Source organism: Lynx rufus, unplaced genomic scaffold (assembly GCF_022079265.1).
Source record: "Lynx rufus isolate CCGP_SWC_20201006 ecotype Redwood Valley unplaced genomic scaffold, mLynRuf1.p SCAF_24, whole genome shotgun sequence".
Lineage (NCBI taxonomy): Eukaryota > Metazoa > Chordata > Mammalia > Carnivora > Felidae > Lynx > Lynx rufus.
The window spans coordinates 18,730,591-18,751,565 of NW_025814839.1; the positions used below are offsets into that span (position 1 = coordinate 18,730,591).

The following is a 20,975-nucleotide window of genomic DNA, read 5'->3' on the forward strand; positions in this document are numbered from 1 at the left end:
GACATTTTACATAAATGGTCACCTCTTGAGTGGTGCGGTGAGTTAGTATATAGTTTCTCTTTAATCATCTTCTACTCCAATCCACACTAACATTCCCTTTCTTTCTTGTTCCAAAACATGAAATTTAAGTGTAGTGTTGATTGTATTAGTGAATACCTTTTAGGTTTCATTTCTAATTAAAAAAAAAAAATTAAAAAATTAGATGAATGTAAGCTGTTATCAGTCTTCCCTCCCACCCCCAACTTAGTTAATTGCTTTTAGCTTATTTATAACCTTCAAATAATTTTTTTCTTTCTTTTCCCTGTGGTTTGTGGCTGCCCTACGAAACACTGATCTGGTGAAAGTGATCTGATGGCAACCTCAGCCCACAAGAACTATAGAGCTATTTAGATCTATATTTTTGAAATATTTAATTTTTTTTTAAAGTTGATTGATTTTGAGAGAGAGAAAGAGAGTGTGCACTCATGTGTGGAGGGGGAGGGGTGGAGAGAGAGAGAGAGAGAGAGGGAGAGAGAGAGCCTAGCAGACTCTTCCATGTCAGCACAGAGCCCAATGTGGGGCTCCATCTCACAAACCGTGAGATCATGACCTAACCCGAAATCAGGGGTCGGATGCTCAACTGACTAAGCCACGCAGGCTTCCCATAGACTGTTAGAATTTTAACTCTTGCAGAACATGCATGCTCCGGATTTTTTTTTTTTCTGATGTAAATATGTCCGTCCTTCACTCTTGACCTTCAAGTCTTGTTCCTTGAAACTTATCTTATTATTGGCCACTTATTTTTGAGGTCGTAATGTCTCGGGAGACGGATGTGGAGGGTCAGCCGCCCCATGGCAGTGGTGCCTGTTCACAGTCCCAAGGCAGCTTCTCGCAGTCTCAAGGCATCTCTTCCCAGACACATGGCTCCTCCTCACACTCGCAGGGCACGTCCAGCTCTTCCACCAACACAGCACCCACATCCAGCCAGTCCTCTCATTCCAGCTCGGGGACTCTGAGCTCCTTAGACACGGTGTCCACCCAGGAACTCTGTTCGATTCCCGAGGACCAAGAACCGGAGGAGCCTGTCCCTGCCCCTTGGGCTCGATTGTGGGCTCTTCAGGATGGATTCACCAATCTTGGTAAGACCCTTGGTTATATTGTGTAATATTTTAATTGTAGAGAGTTGTAACAGAAAGCTTAAGACCGTCTGGAATGATCCCGGAGTTGGAAGGTGATGAAAGTTGGAACCAAGAAAGCAGTTTTGGGGGAGTTTACTGACTCTCACTTGCTGTGGATCCCCCTTCGTTTATTCTTTCAACAGGTGTTATTGGGCATCTGTAATGTTCTGTCTGTCTGAGGAGAGCAGTGGACCCTTTCCCAAGAAAAATGCTGATTCATTCAAACTTGCAAACAGTTTTGGACTCATCACAGAAACTTCACCACTTAACCCCTCCTGTGGCAGCTTTAGAACATCCCTCTTACGGTTTCAGAATATGTAAGGCTGTTTGTTGACTGTTACTTGATTTTATCTCAAAATAGTCAACCCTGCAGTTTAAATACATTCATCCTCTCTGACACTTCCTGATTCCAGTAGGAAGGCCTTGCTATGTGTGTGTTTGAAATAGCATTTTAATATTAAAAGTGAATGATTAATGTATTATTTGTACCTTATCACTCTTTATTTCATGTCCAACTTTGATGACCTGAAAAAGAAACAGTAGAAAATGGAGAAATAATATAGGAATGTTTATAGGTACAACTTTAAATTGAGAAGTAAGTATCTGAAGCTATTTTGTACTCATTTAAGCCATAGTTTTTTTTTTTTTTTTAATTTTTTTTTTTTTTCAACGTTTATTTATTTTTGGGACAGAGAGAGACAGAGCATGAACGGCGGAGGGGCAGAGAGAGGGAGACACAGAATCGGAAACAGGCTCCAGGCTCTGAGCCATCAGCCCAGAGCCTGACACGGGGCTCGAACTCACGGACCGCAAGATCGTGACCTGGCTGAAGTCAGACGCTTAACCGACTGCGCCACCCAGGCGCCCCTAAGCCATAGTTTTAAGATGGGGTGGGGCTGATGTATGGTGGGTGGAAACAGAGATAAGGGGAGAAAGGGTGAGTGGGCTGCATCACTTTTATTTTTTTACTTATTATTTATTTATTTTTAATTAATTACTTAAATTTTTTTTTTTTTTGAATTTACATCCAAGTTAGTTAGCATGTAGTGCAACAATGATTTCAGGAGTAGATTCCTTAATGCCCCTTATGCATTTAGCCCATTCCCCCCCTCCCCCACAACCCCTCCTGAAACCCTTTGTTTACTCTCTATATTTAAGAGTCCCTTATGTTTTGTCCCCCTCCCTGTTTTTATATTCTTTTTGCTTCCCTTCTGCATGTTCATCTGTTTTGTATCTTTAATTCCTCATATGAGTGAAGGCATATGATATTTGTCTTTTTCTGGCTAATTTTGTTTAGCACAATACCCTCTAGTTCCATCCATGTAGTTGCAAATGTCCATCACTTTTAAAAGTGAGATTACATATATCTGAGGATCTTGATAGGGTGAACAGCATAAAGTATATGATGCTCCATAAGGAGCTATCATAATTAGTTATTGATTCACACCTGTTTTCTTCTAGATGTTTTATATGTTTAGACCTTACCCTGATCCATTTTGAGTTGCTTTTTGTTTATGGTATGAGGCAGAGGTCCACATTTATTCTTTTGCATGTGAGTATCCTAGTTGAGCACATCCTTTTTTCAAATTTTATTTTGTTTATTTATTTTGAGAGAGAGAGAGAGAGAGAGGGGTAGAGAGAACAGGAGAGAGAATTCCAAGCAGGCTCCACACTGTCAGCACAGAGCCTGACATGGGCCTCAAATTCATGAACCATGAGATAATGACCTGAGCCAAGATCAAGAATCAGTTGCCCAACCGACTGAGCCACTCAGGCACCCCGTGTTTGAGCACTTTCTTGAAGAGACTATTCTTTTTCTGTTGAATGGCCTTGGCACCCTTGTCAAAAATTATTTGGCCATAAATCCGAGGGTCTATTTCTGGACTTTTCAATAACATTTTATTGATCTATGTCTATTCTTTTTTTTTTTTTTTTTAATTTTTTTAATGTTTACTTATTTTTGAGAAAGAGCATGAGCGGGGGGGGGGGGGGCGGGGGGGAGAGAGAGAGAGAGACATAGAATCTGAAACATGCTCCAGGCTCTGAGCTGTCAGCACAGAGCCTAACGTGGGGCTTGAACTCATGAACCATGAGATCATGACCTGAGCTGAAGTTGGATGCTTAACCGACTGAGCCACCCAGATGCCCCTGGTCTATGTCTATCCTTTTATGCAAGTACCACAAAAATCTTGATTACTGTTGCTTTGTAGTAAGTTGTGAAATCCAGAGTGTGAGCCCTGATTTGTTCCTCTTTTTCAAGATTGTTTTGACTATTCTGGGTCCCTTACATTTCCATATGAATTTTAGAACAAAGTTGACACTTCCTGCAAAGAAGGCAGCTTAGATTTTGATAGGGATTACATTGAATCTATAGATTAATTTGGGGATTATTGACATCTAATATTAAGTCTTCTAATCCATGAACATGGGATGTTTTTCCATTTATTTAGGTATTCTTTAATTTCTGTGATGTTTTATAGTTTTCAGTATACAAGTCTTGTACTTAAAAAAAGAAAGTATTCCTAAGTATTTTTAATGTTGCTTATTATATTATTATTATTATTATTATTATTATTACTAAAGTGAGCTCTGTGCCCAATGTGGGGCTTGAACTCATGGCCCTGAGATCGAGAGTTGCATGCTCTACTGATTGAGCCAGTAGGCACCAGTGTTTACTTATTTTTATTGTGGGAAAATAGATACAACAAAAAGTTTTGTCACTGTAACCATTAAGTATACAATTTAGTGGCATTAAGTACATTCACAAAATGTGCAACTATCACCATTATCTATTTATAAAATTGTTCCTCTAGGGGCGCCTGGGTGGCTCAGTCAGTTAAGTGTCTGACTTCAGCTCAGGTCATGATCTCAACATCTGTGATTTCAAACCCTGTGCCCGGCTCTGTGCTGACAGCTCAGAGCCTGGAGCCTGCTTCAGATTCTGTGTTTCCCTCTCTCTCTGCCCCTCCCCCGCTCATGCTTTGTCTGTCTCACTCTCAAAAATGAGTAAATGTTAAAAAAAATTTTTTTTAATTGTTCCTCTCGTAATTGTCCTCTTCCCCTCCCCTCCCCTCCCCAAACTTTACATATAATTGACATGTAACATTGTGTAAATTTAAGGTGTACAATGTGTCAATTTGATGTAGTTACAAATTGGAAAATGATTACCACCATAGTGTTTACTAACATTTCCATCACATCCCATAATTACCATTTCTTTTTTGTGGTGAGAACATTTAAGATCTATGCTCTTAGCAGCTTTCAAGTATATAATGTAATATTATTAACTGTAATCACCATGCTGTACATCAGATCCCCAGAACTTACTCATCTTATACTTGGAAGTGTATACTCTGTAATGAATATCTCCCCATTTCCCCTACTCTCCAGTCCCTGGTAACCACCACTCTTGTTTATATGAGTTTAGGTTTTTTATTTTTATTTATTTACTTAAAAAAATTTTTTAGTGTTTATTTTTTTAATTAAAAAAATTTTTTTTTCAATGTTTATTTTTATTTTTGGGACAGAGAGAGACAGAGCATGAACGGGGGAGGGGCAGAGAGAGAGGGAGACACAGAATCGGAAACAGGCTCCAGGCTCCGAGCCATCAGCCCAGAGCCTGACGCGGGGCTCGAACTCACGGACCGCGAGATCGTGACCTGGCTGAAGTCGGACGCTTAACCGACTGCGCCACCCAGGCTCCCCTTTAGTGTTTATTTTTGAGAGGGAGAGACACATAGAGCGTGAGCAGGAGATAGGCAGAGAGAGAGGGAGACACAGAATCGGAAGCAGGTTCCAGGCTCTGAGCTGTCAGCACAGAACCCAATGTAGGGCTTGAACTCATGAGCTTTCAACCTGTGAGATGATGACCTGAGCTGAAGTCAGCCGCTCAACCAACTGAGCCACCCAGGTGCCCCGAGTTTAGGTGTTTTAGATTCTACATATAAGACACTTAAGTGAGATTATACAGTGTTTGTCTTTCTTTGACTTATTTCACTTATAATGCCTTCAGAGTCCATCCATGTTGTTGCAAATGGCAAGATTTCATACTTTTTTAATGGCTAAATAATGTTCCATTGTGTGTATTTGTGTGTGGGTATATATACACTTAACTGACTGAGCCACCTGGGCGCCCCCCCCTTTGACTGATTTTCATAGATATACAGTAAAACCTTGGTATGCGAGCCTAATTCATTGTGGAAACATGCTTGTGATCCAAAGCACTTGTATATCAAAGCAAATTTCAAGAACCATTGGCTCAGTTGTTACCATGTGACATTTGGCGTTACATACTACTCATACACGTACTACTCTTGCAAGACATCACTTGTTTATCAAGTTAAAATTTATTAGAAATGTTTGCTCGTCTTGGGGAACACTCACAGAACAAGTTACATGCAATCCAAGGTTTTGTCGTACTTAATTTTACTGCTTTTGTGCTTTTTACTTTTCTTACTTTGCCTGTGGTCTGCTTATGACCTTTCCTTTCTACTCAAAGTCCCTTTTAACATTTCTTGGGGGTGGTTTAATGGTCATGTATTCCTTAACTTTTGTTTGAGAAACAATCTGTTCTATTCTGAATCCTAGACTTGTTAGAGTATTCTTTGCTGCAGGTTTTCTTGTTTCAGCACTTTGAATATGTCATGTCATTCCCCTCTGGCCTGTTAGGTTTCTGGTGAAAAATCAGCTGTTAGCCATATGGGTTTCCCTTGTATGTAACTGTTTTCTTCTCTCTTACTGCTTTTAAATTCTCTGGTTATCACTACTTCTTGTCCTTTTTTTTTTTTTTTTAACATTTATTTACTCATTTTGAGAGAGAAAGAGCTTGTGTGTGCAAGTGGGTGATGGGCAGAGAGAGAGGGAGAGAGAGAGACTCTCAAGTGGGTTTTGTAGTGTCAGCTCACAGCTGACACGGGATTCAATCTCATGAACCATGAGATCATGACCTCAGCTGAAATTAAGAGTCGAATTCTTAACCTACTGAGCCATCCATGTGCCCACTACTTTTTGTCCTTATAATTGCTGTGTCTTGGTGAGGAAGTCCTTGGGTTGATTTTGTTGGGGGCTCTTTGTGCCTTCTTCATCTGGGTGACTGTTTTCTTCCCCAGATTAGGGAAGTTTTCAGCTGTTAATTTTTCAAATAAATTTTCTCTCTCTTTTTCTCCCTTTTCTCTTGTCCTTCTGGGATCCCTACAATGTGAATGTTATTACACTTGACGGTCTTGCTGAGTTCCCTAAGTCTTCTTTCATTTATAATTATTATTTTTCTCTCTCCTGTGCAGCTTGATTGCTTTCCATTACACTGTCCTCCAAGTCGTTGATCCATTTTTTTTACTTCCTCTAGTCTGCTATTTATTCCCTCTAAGTGTATTTTTAATTTCAGTTATTGAGTTCTTCATCTCTGATTGGATCTTTTCTATATTTTCCATATCTTTGTTAAGGTTCTCATGAGGTCCTCTAATCTTTGATCATTATTTTTATTGTTATTATTTTAAGTTTATTTATTTTGAGAGAGTGTGCAAGCAGGGGAAGGACAGAGAGAGAGAGAGGAAGAGAGAATCCTAAGCAGGCTCCATGCTGTCAGCACAGAGCCCCGTGTGGGGCGCAAACTCATGAACTGTGAGATCTTGACCTGAGCTGAAATCAAGAGTCAGAGGCTTAACTGACTGAGCCACCCGAGTGCCCCAATCATTACTTTAAATTCTCTATCAAGTATATTACTTGTGTTTGTTGCAATTAGCTCTTCTGCTGTGACTTTGTCCTGTTCTTTCATTTGGAAAGTATTCATCTGTCTCCTCATTTTGTTCGACTCACTGTGTATGTTTCTATGTATTAGGAAAGTCAGCTACATCTTCTGCTCTTGAAAGTAATGGATTTAGGAAGAAGAGGTCATGTAGTGCTCTGCAATGCAGTGTTCCTTGTTCACAGAACCTGAAGCTTCAGGGTGTCTCATATGTGTGTTTCCTGTACCCTACTATTGCGGTTGAGCTAATTTTTCCTTCATTCCAGTCATCTGTGATGGCTGTCTTTGCCTGTTGTGGGCAGGGACCGGTCCCTGTGTTGTTAGTGGGCCAATTTGAGGCCGCCTAGGGATTCAGTTGAGTCAGACCAGGCGTTCGCCAGAAATGAGGTAGCATCAGGCTGCAGGTCACTTTCCATGTGTTGTCCCCTGAGAATCTTTCAGTGGTGGGTGGGGCCTGTAGTCAGACCAGATGTTTGCTCCCAGCCCACTGCTGAGGCCCTAGTTGGACTGGTGTGTGTGGTTATTATCTTTCCCTCCCCCTAGTGCAGGAGTCACTTTGGAGTGGCGCTGGCCCTTGTCAGGACTACTTGCACACTGCCAGGCTTGTGGCACCACTTTGAACAGGTTCCGGCCTAGGGCCTATTAGAGGGTGGCAGGTCTGCAGGGGGACATGGGTGCATGGTGTAAGCAAAGTGTGTGTAGGTCTGCTGTGGGAGGGGACCTAGAGCCTGGGCCTGGCTGGAGCAGGCGTGTCCACAGAAGAACTTGGGACAATGTGGTGCTGTTAATAACCTAGGTACCAAGTGTTGGTGCTACACAGGTTCCTGTAGCTGTAGGTGTTTTTGTGTGTAGGCCAAGGAGTGGGGGAGGGAAATGGTGCCTATCAGCTCCTCTGTTCCTGGAGAGAAGTCTCCCAAATATTCCTGCTTCTCCAGTATTTGTTCTGAGATTAGTAAAAGTCCTTCCTGTGTAACCCAGGTACTTTTCACATTGCTACTTCTATGCTGTATCTCTGCCATGGTCTTTGTTGTGCTGTTTCCTTAAAGGCAAGGACTCAGTTTCCTCTCACCCTCCCAGGGAGACTGCTGATTTTTTAAAGTTCCAGGTGCTAATCGCTGCTGATTGTAAGAACTCAAAGCAGTATGTTATAGGGATTCCTCTTCCTCATGCATGCTCCCCAGTGTGAGGGTCTGTTTCTTTCCTTTCTTTGTGCTACGGTGTCCCTACCTCATGGACAGTCCTGCAAGTTTGTTTGACTCCCTTCTGCATCTCTGCCCTTCCTACTCTCATCGGTATGACTTCTTTTCTACATTTAGTTGCGGAGGGTCTGTTCTGCCAATCTTTGGGCTGCTTTCTGAGTTATTTACACTAATGTGGGTTATTTAGTTGTGTCTGACATGAGGTGAGCTTAGGGGACTCCCACTTCAACAGCTTCCCATGGAAGACTCTATGATTAATATTTTAAGGAACCACTAAACTGTTTTCCACAGCAGCTGCACCATTCTATATTCCCACCAGCGGTGTATGAAGGTTCCAACTTCTCTACATTTTGCCCCAACTTACTATGTGTCTTTTTAATTATAGTCATTCTAGTGTGAAATGATCTCATTGGGCTTTTTAAATTTTATTTTTGTTTCTAAATGTTTATCTATTTATTTATTTTAGTTTAGCTTCTTTTTTTTTTTTAAACTTGTTTTATTTATTTATTTTTTAATTTACATCCAAATTAGTTAGCATATAGTGCAACAATGATTTCAGGAGTAGATTCCTTAGTGCCCCTTACCCATTTAGCCCATCCCCCCTCCCACAACCCCTCCCGTAACCCTCAGTTTGTTCTCCATATTTATGAGGCTCTTCTGTTTTGTCCTCCTCCCTGTTTTTATATTATTTTTGTTTCCCTCCCTTATGTTCATGTTTTGTTTCTTAAAGTCCTCATATGAGTGAAGTCATATGATTTTTGTCTTTCTGTGACTAATTTCACTTAGCATAATACCCTCCAGTTCCATCCACATAGTTGCAAATGGCAAGATTTCATTCTTTTTGATTGCCGAGTAATACTCCATTGTATATATATACCACACTTTCTTCACCCATTCATCTATCTTTTGGGCTCTTTCCATACTTTGGCTATTGTTGCTAATGCTGCTATAAACATGGGGGTGCACGCGTCCCTTCGAAACAGCACACCTGTATCCCTTGGATAAATGCCTAGTAGTGCAATTGCTGGGTCATAGGGTAGTTCTATTTTTAGTTTTTTGAGGAACCTCCATACTGTTTTCCAGAGTGACTGCACCAGCTTGCATTCCCAATGTTTGTTTATTTTTGAGAGAGAGGGAAAGAGAGAGTATGTGTGTGCATGAGTGGGTGAGGGGCAGAGAGAGAGGGAGACAGAGGATCTGAAGTGGGCTCTGCACTGCCATCACAGAGCCTAGTGCGGGGCTTGAACTCACGAACTGTGATCGTGACCTGAGCTAAAGTCAGGTACTTAACCGACTGAGCTACCCAGGCACCCCTCATTGTGGTTTTGATTTGCATTTTCCTGATGACTAATGATAATTGAACATCTTTCTAGGTATTTATTGGTTATTTTATATCGTCTTTGGAGAAATTTCTATTCAGAGCCTTTGTTAATTTTTAATTGGATTTTTAATCTTTTTATAGCTGATTTAAAAAAAAATTTTTTTTAACGTTTATTTATTATTGAGAGACAGAGAGACACAGAGCATGAGCACAGGAAGGGTAGAGAGAGGAGGAGACACAGAATCCAAAACAGGCTCCAGGCTCTGAGCTGTCAGCACAGAGCCCGACACAGGGCTCGAACTCACAAACTGTGAGATCATGACCTGAGCCGAAGTTGGTCACCCAACCAACTGAGCCACCCAGGCGCCCCTTTTTATAGCTGATTTGTAAGTTTTCTTTATATGTTGTAGATATAAATCCCTTATCAGATATATGTTTTGCAAATATTACTTCCATTCTTTGGGTTTCTTTTTTGTTATCTTTTTGTAAAGTTTATTTATTTATCTTGAGAGACAGGGAGAGAGAAAACTTCAAGCAGACTCTGCACTGTCAATGCGGAGCCTTACATGGGGCTTGAACTCACGAACTGAAATCATGACCTGAAACCAAGACCCGGGTGCTCAACTGACTGAGCCTCCCAGGTGCCCTTCTTTTTCGCTTTCTTGATGATGTTCTTTGATACACTAATTTCAAACTTGAATTGTGGCTAATTTCTCTCTTTTGTCGCTTGTGCTTTTAGTGTCATATCTAAGAAGGCATTGCTTAACCCAAGATTACAAGGCTTCATTACTATTCTTTCTTCTTTGAGTTTTATAATTATAGTTCCTACTACAGTTAGCCTTTGATTTTGTGTGAGTTGATTTTTGTATATGGTGTGAGGTAAGGGTTCTAACTATTGTTTTGAATGTGGATATCTACTTGTCCTAGTACCATTTCTTGAACAGACTATTCTTTTCCCAGTGAACTGTTTTGGCACTCTTTTTCAAAGTTAGTTGACTATAAATGTGGTTTATTTTTGGTCCTTCATTTCTTCCCTATTCATCTGTATGTCTGTCCTTATGCTAGTACCATAACATCTTAATGATGGTAAGTTTTGAAATTGCAAAACATTGGTAACTCTTTTAACTTTGTACTTCATTTTCAAGATTATTTTGGATAGTCTGTGTCTTCATATTAACATTAGAATTTTAGTTTCAGATTGCTAATTTCTGCAAAGAAGGCAGCTGGGATTTTGACAGGGATTGTGTATATCAGTAGTATGGGCATTTTGCTATCTTTGCAATAGTATGACTGATTTATTTATTTAATTAAAACTTTTTTTTTTAATGTTTATTTTTGAGAGAGAGACAGAGTGCAAGCGAGAGAGGCAGAGAGAGAGGGAGACACAGAATCTGAAGCAGGATCCAGGCTCTGAGTTGTCAGCACAGAGTCCAACGTGGGGCTCGAGCTCATGAATCTTGAGATCATGACCTGAGGCAAAGTCAATGCTTAACCGACTGAGCCACCTGGGTACCCCATCCATGAACATTTATAAGAGTCTTTCAAATTATTTCTCAGCAATATTTTATAGTTTTTATAGTATTAGATTTGTACTTCTTTTGTTAAATTTATTCCTAAGTATTTTATTCTTTTTATGCTATCCTAAATGTACCTATTAGTATTTTTAAATATACATATGTTTTTTAACTCTACATCCAACATGGAGTTTGAACTCATGATCCCAAATCTAAAGAGTCACATGCTGTAACAACTAAGCCAGTTAGGCACCCCAAAAGGAATTATTTTTAAATTTCATTTTAGGTTAGTTTGTTCATTGCTCGTGAACAACTGGGTTTTTTTTTTTTTTTTTGTATATTAATCTTGTATTCTGTAATGTTGCTGAATTTGTTAATTAGATCCAATAGTTTTTAGTGGGTTCTTTAGTATTTTCTGCATAAGATTATGTTATCTGTGAATAGAGATAGATTTGCCCCTTCCTTCCTTCCTTCCTTCCTTCCTTCCTTCCTTCCTTCCTTCCTTCCTTCCTTCCTTCCTTCCTTTTCAGTGCCCTGGTTTGAATCTCTAGTACAATGAATAAAAAGTAGGGGCACCCGGATTGCTCAGTTGGCTAAGCGTCTGACCATTGATTTTAGCTCATGTCATGATCTCACGGTTCATGGGATTGAGCCCCGTGTTGGGCTCTGTGCTGACAGTGTAGATCCTGCTTGGGATTCTCTCCCTCTCTCTCTGTCTCTCCCCCAAGCTGTGTTTCAAAAATAAATAAATAGACATTTATTTATTTTTTTCTTTTTTTTTTTAAATTTTTTTTAACGTTTATTTTTGAGACAGGGAGAGACAGAGCATGAACAGGGGAGGGTCAGAGAGGGGGAGACACAATATGAAGCAGGCTCCAGGCTCTGAGCTGTCAGCACAGAGCCCAATGCGGGGTTTGAACCCACGAACCGTGAGTCATGACCTGAGCCAAAGTCGGCCACCTAACCGACTGAGCCACCCAGGCGCCCCAATAAATAGGCATTTAAAAAAACATTGTAACAGCAGATATTCTTGTCTTATTTTGATGTTAAGGGGGAAGCTTTCACTATGCGGTTAGCATCGGCGGTTCAATAAGTGCTTTTTCTCAGGGTGAAGAAGTTCCCTGCTATTCCTCATTTATTTTTATTGTTGTCACTATTGTTTTGAATCATGAAGGATATTGGATTTTGTCAAAGCCTTTTCTGTCTACTGAGATGGTCTTGTGGTTTTGTTCTGTATTGTATTGTGATTGCATGTTACATTAATTATTTTTCAGATGCTAACCCAACCATGTTTTCCTGGGTTAATTCTCACTTGGTCATATCTAATCCCTTTTACATGTTGCTGGATTTGGTTTGCTGAGGCCTGTTGGTCTGTTGCCGTCTTCTGATGTCTTTGCTTTTGGCATAAGTGTATTAGTAGCCTCAGAATGAGTTGAGAAGTTTCCTTCCTCCTGTATTTCTTGGAAGAGTTTGGGAATTGGTATTAGTTCTTTAAATGTTTGGTAGAATTTAAAATGAAGCTATCTTTTAGACTGCTTGGTTCAGTCGGTGGAGCATGTTACACTTGATCTTAGGATTGTGGGTTCGAGCCCCACATTGGGTATAGAGATTACTTAAAAAGAAAATATTAAAAGTAAAACCCAGCTTTTGGCTTCATTATTATTTTTTAAAATTTATTTATTTATTTTGACAGAGACAGAGATAGCATGAGTGGGGGAGGGGCAGAGAGAGAAGGAGAGAGAATCCCAGGCAGGCTCCACACTGTCCACACAGAGCCCAACGCTGGGCTTGGGCTTGAACCATGAACTGTGAGATCAGGACTTGAGCCAAAATCAAGAGTCAGATGCTCAACCAACTGAGCCACTTAGGCTCGCCTCCCCTGCCCGCCCCCCAACTTCTTTTCTTTTTTTTTTTTTTTTAATTAAAGTTTATTTATTTATTTTGAGAGAATGTGAGTGGGGAGAGGGGCAGAGAGAGAGGGAGAGAATCCAAGCAGGCTCTGCTCGGCGTGGAGCCCAACACAGGGCTCAATCTTCTGACTGTGAGATCATGACCTGAGCTGAAACCAAGAATTGGATGCTCAACTGACTGAGCCACCCAGGAGCCGCAGTTTCATTGATTTTCTTAATTATCTTTGTATTTTCTGTTTATTTCTGCTCTGAAATTTTTTTTTTTTTTTTTTTTTTTTTTGAGAGAGGAAGAGTACGCAAATGGGGAAAGGGCAAATGGGGAAGGGACAGAGGGAGAGAATCTTAAGCAGGTTCCAAGCTCAGCATAGAGCCTCTTGCAGGGCTCAGTCTCATGACTGTGAGATCATGACCTGAGCTGAAATGAATTAGATGCTTAACCTACTGAGCCACCCAGGCGCCCCTCTGCTCTGATTTTTATTATTTTTTTTCCCTCTGCTTGTTTTAGATTTTGCTTGCTTCTCTTTTTCAACATCTTAAGGAAGGTTAGGTTATTGACATAAAATCTTTATTTTGTAACTTAGACATTAACAACTGTAAATTTCCCTAAGAAATGTTTAAGCTGCATCCCATAAGTTTTGGTATGTTGTTTTCTCATTTCATTCATTTCAAAGTATTTCTTAATTTTCCTTAATGATTTTTTTTCTTTGTCCCTTTGGTTTTTTTAGTTAATTCTGCTTAAATGGGAATTTACTAAATTTCTTTGTGTTTTTGAGCTCTAATTTCATTACATTGTTATTAGAGAACATACTTTGTGTGATTTCTGTTCTTTTATGTTCATGGAGTAGGTTTCTCGCTCTAGCTTATGTTCTATCTTGGAGAATATTTTTCATAAGCATTTGAGAAGAATGTACGTTTTCTTTTTGTTGGGTGAAGTGTTGGGACTATTTTATTTAAATTTCAAAATAATCTAATGAGAGACTATTTTTATTCTTACCTCCATTTTACAGAAGAGCAAACTGAGGCTCTAAGCCTCACTTGATTGATTAACTTGTCTACAGTCATATAGCCCAGAGTTGGTAGAGGCAGGATTTGATCCTACAACTTTTCAACTTTAAACCTATGTCCTTAACCTGCCATTGAGAAAGAAGTAAGTATGCTGTAAGAAACGTGATGAAAGTTAGCAACCAAAGGGGAGTGTGGAGCCCAAGGGAGGCTTGTTCCTGTTTGAAATGAGCATGAGAGAAACTGGTAGAGGAAGAGATTAAAAATGCTTGAGTAGGAAGAAAATAAGGGTGAGAGTGTAGCTTAAGGGCTGAAGCTGGGAAAGAGTGAGGGTGCTGTAGTCAGAAAGACATGGGTTCAGGTCCTAGCTCTGTCACCATCTAGCTGTGTGACCTCAGGCAAGTGATGCTACCTCTCTGAGCCTCACCATCCTCATCTGTAAAATGGGGCGGCGGGGGGGGGGATGTTAAAGCAAAGGTGAAGATGATAGGCCAAAGGTCAGAGCTGAATGGGGATCAAAGGGAGAGATGGGCTAACTTATTATCCCAGATGATTTTAATTTTTTTGTCTGTGATATAGGATCCTTTGAGAGGGAGGACAGTGAATTCGAACTTCAGAGAGGTCTAGAATCCCTAAAAGAAAATTGCTTACCTAAATTTTCTTTTTCTTTCTTTCATTCTTTTTTTTTTAACTTACCTAATTTTCAGTTCACTTGCCAAAACCAGTGTATCTGTTGCTCTCTCTACACACCTTCTCACCTGCACCCCTTCCCTACTGGGAAGATGGACCCATCCTTCCCTGGATTCATACCTCTCATTGCCTTTCTGAGAACTTCTGGTCCCCTTGCCTCCTCCCTTGTTCTCCCTGCCCTCCTCCACACTTCTGCCTGGGGGCTCTCCTGATCAGCAAAGGTCAGAACAGACCCCTTTGTAGGGGCCCACTTCTTACAGTCTCTGTCCACCATCCTTGGACTGTTAGTGTCCTGATGAATTCTCCATGCCCTTCCTTGTCCCAGCTGGTGCAGAAGTTCTGCATTTCTAGTAGAAATTCCATGGTTCATTTATTCCTTCCCCTATTAACAGATACTTAGGTTGTTTCCAGTTTTTGTTCCTGTAAGCAAGACTCCTTGAACATCCTTGTGGTTGTCTCCTTGGTCAATTGGCAGATGTGTCTGTGGGGTAGAGACTGAGTTGAATTGCTGGGTCTTTGAGTCGGCATGGCTCTACTTTGTAATGGATGATGCCATATTGCTAAGTGCCTGTATATTCTTATTTTCCTTTTATTTTTAGATTAATTATAATTCACAACACATTGCTTGCAACTGGCGTTTAATACTCAGCATTGTATCTTAGATATCCTTCTCTCAGAATGTAAAGATTCTCATTCCTTTTTATAGATGTAAGTTTTTTTGAAGTTATCCCTTACTAATGGAGATTTAAGATGTTTGTAATCTTTTGCTGTAAGAATAATGCTATAGTGAATAACTTTTTAGTTTTGTCCTTATATCCTTTTATAATACATAGGCCTCTATCCATAGGATAAATTCCTAGAAGTGGGATTTCTGGGCCAGTTATGTGTGTCTATGTAATTTTTAAAAATTGATGTGTGGGGTGCCTGGGTGGCTCGGTAGGGTAAGTGTCCGAGTCTTGATTTCAGCTCAGGTTATGATCTCACGGTTCGTAAGTATGTGTGCTCTCTCTCTCTCTCTCAAAATAAATAAACCTAAAAAATAAAAACCTCACAGTGAAATGCACATGACATAAAATTAACCACTTTATTGTTCTTTCTTTTTTTTTCTGAGTCTCTTTATTTAATTAATCTCTGCACCCAGTGTGGGGCTCAAACTCATGATCCTACAATCAAGAATTGCATGCTCTTGTGACTGAGCCAGCCAGGGGCCCCAGATTAACCATTTTAAAGTGAACAGTTCATTGCCATCACAACCTTTGTCTAGTTCTGAAACACTTCTGTTACTCCAAAATAAAACCCTGCACCTGTTAAGCAGTCACTTCCCTTTTGTCTCTCCTCCTGCCCCTGGCAACCAGTAATCTGTATTTCATTTCTGTGGATTAAAGTATTCTGGATATTTCATATAAATGTAATCATACAACTCATGGTTTTTTTGTGTCTGGCTTCTTCTAATGTTTTCAAGGTTTATACATGTCATGGCGTATATGGGTTGTAGCATTTATTTTTTATGGCTGAATAATATTCCATGATAGGGGCACCTGGTTAACTCAGTCAGTAGAGCATGAGACTCTTGATCTCAGGGTCATGAGTTCAAGCTCCACATCAGGTGTGGAGCCTACTTAAAAAAAAATGCATATATATATCTACATATATATATTCCATTATATGTAAGTGCCACAATTGTTTAAAAACATTTTTTTTAATGTTTAATTTCTTTTGAGAGACATAGACAGAGAGACAGAGGAGTGAGTAGGGGAGGGGCAGAGAGAGACACACACACACACAGAGTCCCAAGCAGGCTCCAAGCTGTTAGTGCAGAGCCTGACGCAGGGCCTGAACTCATGACCCGTGAGATCATGACCTGAGCCAAAATCAAGAGTCGGACACTTAACCAGTTGAGCTACCCAGGCACCCTGAAATATGAAATTGTAATGTATTAAATTAAAATTAAAATTTAAAATTTCTTTTTTTTAAATGTGTACATGTTTATGCATTTTTTAAATTTCATTTTTAAAAAATATTTTATTTTTAAGTAGTCTCTACACCTAACGTGGTGCTCGAACTCACAATCCCAAGATCAAAAGTTGCATGCTCTGTGGGGTGCCTGGGTGGTTTAGTCGGTTAAGCATCCAACTTCAGCTCAGGTCATGATCTCACGGTTCATGAGTTTGAGCCCCTTGTCGGGCTCTGTGCTGACAGCTTGGAGCTTGGAGCCTGCTTCGGATTCTGTGTCTCCCTCTCTCTCTGTCCCTACTCTGCTTGCGCTCCGTCTCTTGCTCTCTCAAAAAGTGAACATTAAAAAAGGAAAAAAAAAGTTGCGTGTTCTACCAGGTTCCCCTGGTTTTTAAATTAAAAAAAATCTTTTTTTTTACCTCGGCCATTTTTTCGTATGTTTGAGCCATTTGTATTTCTGTCTCTTGTAAATTGTCTCTTCATATCCTTTACCCATTTTTTACTGGATTGTTTGTCTGTTTTTATTTGTAGGAACTTGACATATATTAGGGAAATTAGTACTTTGTGATATGAGGTGCTAACATTTTGCCTGGTCTGTCTTTATCAACATTTACTTGCCTACTATATTCATTGCCCTTGGTGCTGGAACTAAAACACAGGAGACCCAAGGCAAACTCCTGGAGTTTGTTCTAAAAGGGGTGTGTGGGGAGACAATATATAAATAATCAAGATAACTTCCAATTATGGTCCATACTTAGAGGGAGACAAAACGGGATGTCATGATAATGGATGACGAGGTAGGGGTCTGCTAATACAGAAAGCTGAGTGGAAGATGACAGTTTGAGTCTAGACACAAAGCAAGATGACTATGCAAGTAGCTGTGTTTGAACAGAGAATGCAAAGGCCACAAGGTGGGGGTTGAACCCGACATGGGGCAATGGAAGCCACCAGAGGGACTAAGTAGAGTGATCAAGGGGAGCGGTGCAAGGTGAGGCTGGGAGGGAAGCAGGGGCTGGATCCTGAGCATCTAGCCTGCCATGGGGAGGAGTGCACATTTTATAGTAAGTAAGATGGGAAGCCTCAGGAGGGTCATGAGTAGGAAGTTAATTCGATTTTAAGTGTTTTTTGAAATCATTAATAATTGCTTGAGAACTTTTAATGACGGCTTGTTATTTCATAGGTATGTGTAAGTCACGATTTATTGAACTCATTGGAAAATTGTTCTTTTCCTCCTCCCTCATTTTTATTCCTATATCGTTTTGATAAAGGTATCTGTAAGCTTGATTGCTTTCTTAGGTTATTTTCCTCTAATTACATTTTACAAGCAGTTTTTAAAGGTGTTTGATGCATGAAATTCGACAGCACTCCGGTGTATACTTTTGTGTTACAGAGTGTGTTAATGACAGCTACTGGTTTGGGAGAGATAGGAGCTGCGAATACTGCTTTGATGAGCCACTGCTGAAAAGAACGGATAAATACCGGACTTACAGCAAGAAACACTTTCGGATTTTCAGAGTAGGTGACAGAAATCCATATGTTTGGGAAAATTGGTAATCTAGTCCTTCACCGTGAGATATCTTAGCACTGTCACTCCCCACTGTTAAAACTTTGAAATAAAATGTTCTCTGTTTTAGGAAATGGGTCCCAAAAACTCTTACATCGCATACATAGAAGATCACAGTGGGAATGGAACCTTTGTAAATAGAGAGCTTGTAGGGAAAGGAAGACGCCTTCCTTTGAGTAACAATTCTGAAATTGCACTTTCAGTGTGGAGTAATAAAGGTAACATTACTATCTTCTGGTTACTGAATCTTTTTTTCCTCTCCTGTAAAGGGAAGATCGACATTATGCCCTTTGCCGAGTATGGTTTAGTTACGTAAAGTAATACGGTTAGTATTCAGGATTCAACTCAGTCCTGGGTGCATCCTTAAATTAGGAAAGATTTCTATCAAGATTGAATTTCTAAAGTTTAACTGCTGTGATAGGTTTTATTTAAGGCTATATGCTGTCAATGGGATGATATTGCTTAAGATGTTTCATTGTTCATTGATTGATCCAGTTTGTACCACATCAGTCTTAGATGTCAATGAGTTGTTGTTTTAGACCATTAATTCTTCTCCCTCCCTCCCTCTTTCCTTCTTCCCTTCCTTTCTCATTCTTCCCTTTTGTTCCTTCCATTCATTAATTGCACATATATTTATTGAAGTTTGTTTATATGCCAGGCATTAGGTTTTTTCTGTAAGAATCTCAGTTTAAACCTTCTTCCTTCTTGGGGCACCTGGGTGGCTCAGTCAGTTGAGTGTCAACTTTTCATTTTGTCTCAGATCATTGTCTCACAGTTCATGAGATTGAGCCCCATGGGATTCTCTCTCTCCCTTTCTGCCCCTCCCCTTTGTGCACACATGTGCGCACTCTCTCTCTCAAAATAAATAAATAAACATTAAAAAAAAACCCAAACTGTCTATTTTCTTAGATACCACTTGGTTATTGTCTGAAAGTTTTGATGTTTATTGTCATCATCACGCAGCATTTTATAAGCAGCCATTCCTAAAACTACTAATATCACATCTAAAATGAACAGCTGTCATTCAGCACAGAAGGAATTAAAGCAACCTAAAGAGTTACATGTAATCTCACAGTGATTTTAAATCCTTGGACAAAAGGAATACTTTTGTTTCTTTGATTAAAAACAAACAAACCCGCAGAATTTCACAAAACTATCTGAGGGTTGAATGAATGGGAAGGGAGTGTGTGTGGGTAATAACTTAAAAATAATAGATCTCCATGGGGTGCCTGGGTGGCTCAGTGGTTAAATGTCCTACTTTGACTCGGGTCATGATCTCCTGGTTTGTGCGTTCAAGCCCCACTCTGGGATCTGTGCTGACAGTGTGGAGAGCCTGCTTGGGATTCTCTCTCCCTCTCTCTCTGCCTCTCCCCCACTCGTGTGTGTGTGCTCTCTCCCTCTCTCAAAATAAATAAACTTAAAAAAAAACTAGATGCTCACAACGCTGTCCCACAGATCCTGGTCTAGTAGGTCCAGGGATTTAAAAAATCTTGCTTAGGGGCGCCTGGGTGGCTCAGTCGGTTAAGCGTCCGACTTTGGCTCAGGTCACGATCTCACTGTCCGTGAGTTCGAGCCCCGCGTCGGGCTCTGTGCTGACTGCTCAGAGCCTGGAGCCTGTTTCGGATTCTGTGTCTCCCTCTCTCTTTGACCCTCCCCCGTTCATGCTCTGTCTCTCTCTGTCTCAAAAATAAATAAATGTTAAAAAAAAAATTAAAAAATCTTGCTTAGGTGATTCTTAGGCAGTCAGTCTTCAGCCTGGCATCTGGGAACGATGGCCACGCTGGGCATCCTAAAATGCATTTTATGACAGTTTTCCCTATTTCTGACTATTTTGTTTTCAATCTGATAATTATAGTCAGGGCAGCTGCATAGGGTTTTGCTGTTTGAGAACACCTGGTGCAGGCGACATCTGAATGCTGAAATTTGGCCTGTCTCACTTGACCAGCTGTGTGCCACCTTTTCGTAGTTGGTCCATCTACGGGGCAACTGTTCTGTTCTGAACAGATGTGTTATATGGGCTAAAGGTGGCCTTAATTGAAATAGATCAGACTGGCACTCTGCAGATGGCATTCAGTTTATTGACATTTTATTAGGCATTTGTTATTTGTACTTTAACGTCAAAATCTAGATTGCTTTGAAAAAGGTGCACTGCCTGGCCATACTGAGCCTATAATTCCATAACTGGAGGATTTGCCGTGCTCAGTAGAGCCTTTCTGGTTTAGATGGACAGCATGTTTTCCCCATTCAAGTCCTCATTGCTCCATGTTGTCCCACCCTCAACCCAGCCTTCCCTGTGTACATGACCTTGGCTTGTATGGACAACTGAATTTGTAGCTCTTGAAGTAGACCTTGACATCTGTGAGATGTAGCCCTCCAGAGCCCCTCAAATTCCCAGATTCTCAGATGCCACTGGAACATCTAGGTTCATAAATATCCATGAACACAGAGAAACTGTTGGTTTGCTGGAAGGTTTCCTTCACTATGCAAGTGTCTGTCTTGTGCAGACCAGCCTGGAATGAAGCACACTCAGGTGGCTCAGATTTGTGCCAGAGACTAGAACTCTTGGTTACTCCAGGGAGGTCAAAACCTGTTGCCTGAAATCTGAGAAACTCAAGGGTCTTAACACATTTTACTGTTTCAAGATACTGCAGGCAGTTGCAAATTTCCTATTGATTTTGTAGAATTGAAATGTCAATAATTGATTGCAGCCTTGGTTCACGTGGATGGTTAAATTTTTAAATGAGTGGGGTTATTTTTTTTCTTTTTCTGGAATACAACCCAAATAATGGAGAAAAAGGGGATTTGGGGGGAAATGCTATTTATTTAACTTTACAAGCAGGTTCAAGATGGTTTGCACTATAAAATGCCAGACATGTAAAGGTCTATGAATGGCAAAGAGAAATAATACTAGTGTGATGACCT

The 20,975-nt window shown here is 40.3% G+C and overlaps 1 protein-coding gene across 2 annotated transcripts in view; it reads left to right on the plus strand.

Moving 5' to 3' along the window:
- Positions 1–588: 588 nt before the first annotated feature.
- Positions 589–20,975, plus strand: part of CHEK2 (checkpoint kinase 2) — a 44,949-nt gene continuing 24,562 nt past the window's right edge. Inside the window, exons 1-3 of one of the 2 annotated variants that reach the window (XM_047088353.1) lie at positions 589–1,118; positions 17,880–18,004; positions 18,124–18,271. In XM_047088353.1, the coding sequence (XP_046944309.1) occupies positions 794–1,118; positions 17,880–18,004; positions 18,124–18,271 (598 nt within the window). In that variant the 5' untranslated portion in view covers positions 589–793. The remainder of the gene's footprint in view (positions 1,119–17,879; positions 18,005–18,123; positions 18,272–20,975) is intronic. The other variant, XM_047088354.1, reaches the window with a different exon arrangement.